Here is an 8,154-nt window from a genome sequence, read left to right as displayed (position 1 = left end):
TGTTATCTATGCCTCTGAAATTTTATTGATTTATGTTTCAACCATGTGTTGTGTTTTGATTCTTATCTAAGTAAATGGGAGTTATCTAGATGGAATGCTTAAATAGATCTATGATGCATTTATGATAAATGAAAGTATGAGTATTAGGGACATTTGGTTGGTGTTTATAAAATGAACTTAAAAAAATATAACATTGTGAAAAGGCTATGCACATGTGTTATTGTTTATCCTAGCTGTATGAAAAGTAAATGATTAGTTGGATGATAGAATATGATATTCTAGATGGATTGTGATGTGTTAGATTATATGTCTAGTAGTGACGTTGAGATACCCTAGGGAATGTATATAATTGTAAGAGTTTATTTGGTGATATGTTAATGATTTAATGATTTATTTCGCTTGCGTAATATGGTTCTATGGTTATGATCATGTTGATACATGTGAACTTGTAAATAGTTAATGTTGCATTAATGTATGATTAGTGATAGCAAAGAAGTAATGAATGTTAATTTTTTTTTCTCCATTTGTTAGTAGATTATGGATTATTTCTCTAGGGTATTTTGGCGGGCATTACATCACAACAAACAAAAACTCTAGAAAATTCCAAACCCCACCAATCAAGAATAAGAGACCCCAGGTGCCATGCTTAGTAACCCTGTGAACATCAAGGAAGACACCCAACTAAATCCCACTCTACAAGCAATAGACATGAAGGAAAATGGCTAGGGCACAAATGCTCTAGCCCTTGCACACTTTGCAGTCATGAGCTCCCATCCAGCGTAGCTCCTGTAGGGGAATTTTATTTATTATTTATTTTATTGCTTACTAATGTCATGATATTTAGTGGGACCTATCCTTTAGGTGGTATCCTACTTGGAGACATTTGACTTTAATGACACACACACAATACATGTGGATATAAGCATCCCACTTGGTGGACCACACTGTGCAACTATGTTGGTGCCATATGTCATCTTATGACAACTCATGATATAATCTTATGATACATTAATGTATAACAACTTATGATGTTGTAAGAGCAAGTTATGACACAATTTGTGCTAATTGGGCACTATTAGATGTTGATGCCTATGCATGCAGGGATTTTGCATGCATGCAAACACTATGCATGTTCAACGTATCTTTTGCATGTTAGGAGGGCATTGGAATTGACATATTCTCTTATAGGTGTATGGAAATGCTTTTCACACTAGACAATTGCATGCATGCAAGTATTGTGCATGTCAAGAAAATTGTTACAACTATTGCATGCAAGTATCGTGCATGCCAAGAAAATTCTTACAAATTATAGATTCATGCCATATGGATATTGGCATCCATCTTGGGCTCTCTCCTTATGCAATGTAACATACACAAAATGACTAGTATCCATCTTGGGCTTTCTCCTTATGCAACGTAAAATACACAAAATGGCTATGTTATTCATAGTGTATATGAGAAGTTTTTTGCAAATATTATGATGCTACCAAAATTGATCTAGAATCCGAGTTCAATTGTATACTCTTGATAAAGAGTTTGGCTCTAAGATTTGAATTGTACATTATTTTATTTACTAGAATTACAAAAGGATTGTGCTTTTATAGTGTGGTATTTTTCTTCTAAAAGGGTCTTCCCCACATACATTATATGTGCATAATGGTGACTATCTTTCTGCATTTTATTTGAATGTTACTCTTTCTGTATCTATTCTAATATTGTGAGAAAATTGCATTCTCTCTCCCACTTTAATTAGTGTTGGAAGCATTTTCACATACCTTGCTTCCTTTTAAAAAAAATAGAGCTTTCTTCAAGTTCATTAAAATTAAGGCAAAAAAATTCATATGAGTGTACATATCCATACAACATTACAATGATCATATCATGTTATAAGATCTCTAGAGCTATTAGTATTGTGTAGGAAATTATACTAGGGAATATTGCCATTGTGTTAATGTCAAGTCATCCTTGTGTATAGACGACTTAGAAGATATTTTAGTTTGATAGAGCCAATATGAAATTTGTGGAGCTTGCACCAACATGAGGTCAACATTGATAGCAAGATGTTTTGGGGAGAAGCTATATAAGGGAGCTTGGGGTTTAACCCCTTGGTCATGTGGGTAGAGAAGCCTGTATCCTCAACAAAGAGGGTATAAATTCATTTTCATTGCCGCCAATAAATACCACCTCTAGAGAAATCTCTAACATGTCATTATTAATAAATCCACCAACTCCCATCCCCTAAACATTAGCACTTGGTCACATGGGCAACCAATTCCCTAATTGTGTGACTTTCTTTTTTAATGCCATCAAGGTGATACTTTTTCCCATAGAGCATAACTTGGGTATACAATATTGAATTTTTATAAATAAATAAGCATTGGAAAGCTAGATCTAAACATGACAGCCACATATTTGGCTTTTTATTAGTTTTATCCCAAGTACCTCTTATTTTAATTTGAAATCACTTTTTCTATTTTAATTTTTACTTTAGTTGAATTACAAATTATGGGACTATGTTTTATGTTACAAAGATTCTTCTTTCACATGTTTTTATCTATAATCTATATATGAGCAGTCTATCATTATAAAGCCATGTGTTTTTTAGTTTATCCTTTTATAATCACCTTAAACAAAGGGAACTATAAGTATTGGGAATACAACATTCTATAACATCTTAGGTGGCTTCATCTCTTGTCACATTTCCACGGGCTTGTCCCTGAACTAGAACACCCAATTAGAAGCAATCATAAAATGTCAAGAACGATCATGTCTTTGGATTGCTTGGAACCAGTGTCGATTTTGACACTATGTGTTCTATCTCACATATTAAGTACCCACACACTCTTTAGACCTAAATCTTAGAGATCTTTGGAGACACACATCTTTCTCCATTCCTATATGATATTATTATGGGCAATAATCTACTTCGTCATGATTGTGATAACCTAGTAAATGTTGATAATACAAAAGAGTAACTTGATTATATGGTGTGTCTTGATAGTTATGATGACATTATGGCTTCTTGTCCTATAGATATATCTATTAATTCCTTGGATTTTATGATTCCTATTATAGATTCAAAGACTTCTTTTATCTTTTGAGTCATTATATCGAGGTTGAAGATTCTTGATTCCAACATTGATTTTTTTTTTTTTTTTGTGTGTTCATATTCATACATCTTGTGTGAAAACATGATCATGGAAAATAATTGCCCATGATATACATTGAGACCACATCTTCATCTCTTATTGCTTCAAGTCAATCTTTGCAATAAGTACATCATAGTCTTATAGATTTGGTACATCAGGTCAGTTACTTGACATAATCACACATTTATTTTGTGAGTCCCATCTTATAGATTTGATAGACATACTTGAGGGCATCTATCTCCTATTTGTTGGGAGTCCAATCATAGCTATTATCATGCCATCTTCATCTTTGGATTTTCTTCTTCACTTGTTTGCACGCAGTCTTGGTTTGTCACCTTCTTCATTGTTTGTGATTGGTCTTCATTATATAAAAATGAACATATAAGTAAACTGTTGAGAGAAGGGATGCCTCAATGTTAGATTGATCAACCTTTGTTATTTAAGTGCTTTGTTCTTATATTTACAAATTAGATTCATGCCCACTCCACACAAAATCTAAAAAATAGTAACTATAAATGACTTGTATGAACTTACACTTAAAGTGTGAAAGTATGTTGATCTAAAATACTAGGTTGAATCTTAAAAGTTCTATGAACTTATAAATTTAATTGAATTGCGAATATCTATATATTTGAGACTTAGAGTTATATAGGTCTAATAGTTAAACGATGAGTGAGAGAGGTTAAGAGGACACATGTGTGAGTATATGTGATAATAATCTTAAATAGCCCTTTATGAAATGATAAACTTAGTTTTTGGAATACAACAACACATAACGATCACATTTGCCCTATCTTTAACGATCACATTTGCCCTATCTTGATTCAATTGATACAAATTAATTATGACAAAATAACATTTGATTAGATGATTAGTATTTGTTTGCTCCCAAAAAAAATCTATTATAAGTACATACAAGTTAATACATATCAACACAATATTATGACTATAGAACACTTTACTTTAAGGTAGCATACATCATACAAAAGAAGCTATAAATTGTTTACTAAGAGAAAGAAATTTTGTAATACACCGAAATGTGAGAGTGAAATGTGACAGTCCAACCATCTAAAAAGCAAAGAACAGTTTTAAAAGCAAAGTTAGTAAAGATGGTGAGACAACTAGGAATTGACATTAACACATTAGGGATTTCAAAAAGTTATTAAAGATGAAAAAGTGTGTGTTGAAAGCACCCTATCCATCCCTCCAAGAAAATTGTCACATCATACATTAGGGTGTCGTCATCAAAATTTCCACCTAAAGTTAGTCTTCTTCGGGCCTATTCTCATTTTTCAATAACTTTGTGTTCATCCTTAATTCTATAAAAAGGGACGAGGAGAACTGGCTTAGGGTTTGAAACAAAAAACGTTGTGTCCAGACTCTTCTAGCTTTAAGTATATACTGACCTGTAAAATTTACACTGCATTTTTTTCTCTGTTGTCAACGTTCTAAAGGCTCTTCGGGCATTATTTGCAGAGGGGAAAAAAGATTTTGAGGCTTTTGTAACGCACTATGGAAGGTTCCAAGGCAGAGGATAATACACAGTCCAGTCACAGCAATGACGAAGAAAATGAAGAAACTGCTGCAGAGAACCCACAAGAGGAGAAGAATAATGGCTCTTCTAAAGATTCTTCCAACCCTGGGTGAGTTTCATATTCTTTAAGGTTTCCTATTGCTTATTTCAGACTGTAGATAGACTTTGTGTAACGTCTGGCATGTATAAGCAACAGTTGGACGGTGAATGTAATCGTGGGTTTTATTCGGTTTGAATGACGCTGTATATGTGTTTTTGGGTCTCGAATCCCTGTAGGGTTTCACATGGCTTATTAACACTGTATGTGTGATCGATTTTCACTGTGTCTTTAGCTGAATGCATACCTGAGTTTTACAGGGTTGATATCTTGCTTTATATATTTTTGGTTTCTATAGGGTTTATATACACTGTACATAAGGTTTTATATTATTATATAATTTGGGGTTCCCATGTTTCATTTAGCACGCGCTTCTCGTACCATAGAAGATCGTGATTCCTATGGCTTGTACAACCATCTTTGTATATTATTCGGTTTTGTTCTTAAAATCTGTAGTGATTAGATATCTTTATGTATAGATTTACATTGTTGTGTTTCCTAGTGTAGCATTTCATATGTCCTGGTAGTGTTCCTAGTTTAGCACTGTGTATGTTCTGGTGTTTCCAAGTATTGGGAGTTATTGTTTTTACATGGTATTATGCACGCTTCTTTTCTAGTTTACTAGGCAACACTGTATGTATCCTTGATCTTCCTTGTTTACAGGATACTATACTTATGATTGATTAGTTTAGTACATAGTACGCAATATGACCTTACGGTTTAGCTACTTCAAAATGACACTGTAGAAAAGTTTTGTATTCCTACTTTATTACATAGCATCGTACATATCTCTGGATTTAAGGGCTTCATTAAGTGAGGTGTTTATCTTCCTTTTTACAGAAAGATCTTCATTGGTGGTCTATCAAGAGAAACAACCACAGGTATGTACATTGCTTTGTCTTTACAGTAATTTTAGTTCCATGCCTATTTAAATTAACTCATTCTCATTTGGGTTTCATCAAGGAGTGATTAAGGATTTTATTGAGAAGTTCTTGGCTTGTTGAGAAAAGGGCTTTAGTAGAGCTGTTTCCGGGTTTTAAGTCTATGTGTCTGGATACAATCATTTCATCGGTAGGCCTGTTGTATGTAGAAAGTCAGTTTAGTGTAGTGATTATGTTTCTTAGCACTAAACAATTTATTGTGTAGGGTTTTAGTTTAATGACGTAGGGTTTTTAACCAGTAGGGTTTTCGTATACATATCCACTGCATATTAGTTGTCATTAGTTTAGTCTGTTTTAGTGGCATCTTTAAACGATGATATTAATAGGGTTTTGAAAGAATGATTTAGGGATTTAATGGGTACGTGTTTGGATGCATCACAGCCACATTTACAAAGTATTTCAGCAAGTATGGAGAGCTTACAGATTCGGTCATTATGAAAGACCGTGCCACAGGAAACCCTAGGGGTTTTGGTTTTGTTACTTATGCAGATCCCTCTGTTGTAGACAAAGTTATTAAGGATAAACATGTAATAGATGGTAAAACGGTAAGCTCTAGGGTAACTAGCCCTTCAGGTAGTAGGCTTGACTATCGATACTTTTTAGCATTTATTTGTTGAGTTTAGAATAGTGTTATGCAGCTTACCCAAATAAGGTTTTCTTCTATTTCATTTCTGTCTTGAGTATATTGCATGTGTTTGTCTACAGGTTGAAATCAAGCGAACAATACCAAGAGGGAACCCACCATCTAAAGGTCCCAAAACCAAGAAGATTTTTGTAGGTGGCATTCCCACATCAATTACTGAAGGTGATTTTGCTTTTTGCAGCAATTGTCTTATGTTTTAGGTAAATCAATGTTGTTCTTGAGTGGGTAAACCTTTTTCTTCATTTGCAGATGAGTTCAAGAATTATTTTGCCAAGTTTGGAAAGGTTGTTGAGCACCAGATAATGCAAGATCATGGTACTGGCCGCTCCCGGGGCTTTGGATTTGTTACCTTTGACAGTGAGCAGGTTGTTGATGAGATTTTATCTCATGGGAAGATGTATGAATTAGGTGGAAAGCAGGTGAGTAGTTTTGTTTCAGCTTTTGGTTTGTTGGTTAGTCTTGTTAACAAACAAGATAGATAGATGGACTTAGGTTTATTAATTTTGTTTTATTATTCATGGTCTCTCTGTTGCGAGTAGGTGAAGCCAATAAGTTGTCCTTGTGGATGGGAATGATTTTGGTAGTTAGAATAGCCTAGTATGAGGAAACTTGACAAATTAGAACCATGGTACGTACTACGGACCATAATGTAGGTTATTTTTGTTTCTTTCTGTAGGTGGAAATTAAGAAGGCTGAGCCCAAGAAACCCCTCCCTGATTCTGAGCCTGCATATGGAATGGATGGTAGGCCACCCTTTATACCAGGTGGCCGTGGTGGCTATGGGGATGCTTATGGTGGATTAGGTGGCGCATACAGTAGTTCTTATAGGGGAGGAGCAGGTTTTGGTGGTAGACCGGGAGTTTATGGTGGTTATGGAGTTGGTGACTACAGTAGTGCTTATGGAGTTTATGGTGGTAGTACCCTAGGGGGTTTCCGTGGTGATTCTCCTGCAGGCTATGGAGGCCGCTTTGGTCCTTATGGTAGCAGCTTTGGTAGCTATGGAAGTGGAATGTTAGGTGGTTATGGAGATTCAGAGGGTTTCGGTAGCTATGGTAGCGGTAGTTATGGAGGAGGCTATGACGCAGGGATTGGGAGTGGTTATGGCAGTGCAGGTGCTTATGGTAGTGGAAGGGGAGGAGGATATGGTGGTAGTAGCAGTGGTAGATACCATCCATATTCAAGATAGATTATTGATTGTTGGGTCAGTGATCTATTAACAAAGTGCAGATTTGAAGGTTCATCAGACTTAAGCTCGATCTTCAAAATAGTATTAGAGTTTTCAGGTTCTTACATTCTTGGATTGGGATGATATGTTGTGGTCAAATATGAAATTGTTGTGGCTTCATGTGTTTTCTTAATGCATATTTTAAGTGGGTTAGATGCCTCCAAAATATGCTATTAGGTGAACTTATTACTTTACATCTCTTTAAGAGGTTGGTTGTTACAACGGTATTAGTTGCCACAATACAGTTTAATTGGCTGAATTATCCGCAGGATATTTAGATGATTTTCTCTTGTTCAAGTTTTTGATTTTCCTAGTGCATTGTTTCTATTTTACTTTTTAAATGCCCTTATGTTTGTGATGAAAAAAACTTGTATCAAGCATTTTACGTTCCATTTTGTTTTGCGTGTTTTTGTTTTCGTAAATGAAATTGATTTATAGATGATCGGGTGTATTGTGTAGAGTACCATGTTAGTTTCTTCATCTCAGGTTTTAGTGGAACTAATAGGAAATATGTTCAGGATGCTTGGGTGTTTCTCTTTTTTGCATTGAAGGCTATCTCTTTAGA

General features: G+C 34.8%; 1 protein-coding gene across 6 annotated transcripts; it reads left to right on the top strand.

The window, feature by feature from the left end:
- Window positions 1-4,371: 4,371 nt before the first annotated feature.
- LOC131035737 (heterogeneous nuclear ribonucleoprotein 1) lies at window positions 4,372-7,871 on the top strand. Of its 6 annotated transcripts, none has more exons than XM_057967474.2 (7): window positions 4,372-4,543; window positions 4,626-4,792; window positions 5,621-5,661; window positions 6,103-6,266; window positions 6,427-6,526; window positions 6,614-6,783; window positions 7,041-7,871. In XM_057967474.2, exons 2-7 carry the CDS (start codon window positions 4,662-4,664, stop codon window positions 7,548-7,550), a joined length of 1,116 nt encoding a protein of 371 aa, XP_057823457.1. In that variant the 5' UTR covers window positions 4,372-4,543; window positions 4,626-4,661; the 3' UTR covers window positions 7,551-7,871. The 6 variants fall into 6 exon arrangements, with proteins under 6 accessions (XP_057823457.1, XP_057823460.1, XP_057823459.1 ...); XM_057967475.2 differs by having other exon boundaries at window positions 4,447-4,516; XM_057967477.2 differs by lacking the exon at window positions 6,103-6,266 and having other exon boundaries at window positions 4,388-4,543.
- Window positions 7,872-8,154: the final 283 nt, after the last annotated feature.

This window comes from Cryptomeria japonica, chromosome 3 (assembly GCF_030272615.1).
Source record: "Cryptomeria japonica chromosome 3, Sugi_1.0, whole genome shotgun sequence".
Lineage (NCBI taxonomy): Eukaryota > Viridiplantae > Streptophyta > Pinopsida > Cupressales > Cupressaceae > Cryptomeria > Cryptomeria japonica.
Note: the sequence above shows the minus strand (reverse complement) of the source record. Positions and strands in the feature narration are given on the sequence as shown.

What these genes read in the sequence shown, in the direction of transcription:
- LOC131035737 (XM_057967474.2), top strand. Translation starts at nt 4,662, where the DNA reads ATGGAAGGTTCCAAGGCAGAGGATAATACACAGTCCAGTCACAGCAAT. An exon ending in ATCAAGAGAAACAACCACAG is followed by an intron (nt 5,662 to 6,102) that starts GTATGTACATTG and finishes GATGCATCACAG; the next exon opens with CCACATTTACAAAGTATTTC. An exon ending in TCCCACATCAATTACTGAAG is followed by an intron (nt 6,527 to 6,613) that starts GTGATTTTGCTT and finishes CTTCATTTGCAG; the next exon opens with ATGAGTTCAAGAATTATTTT.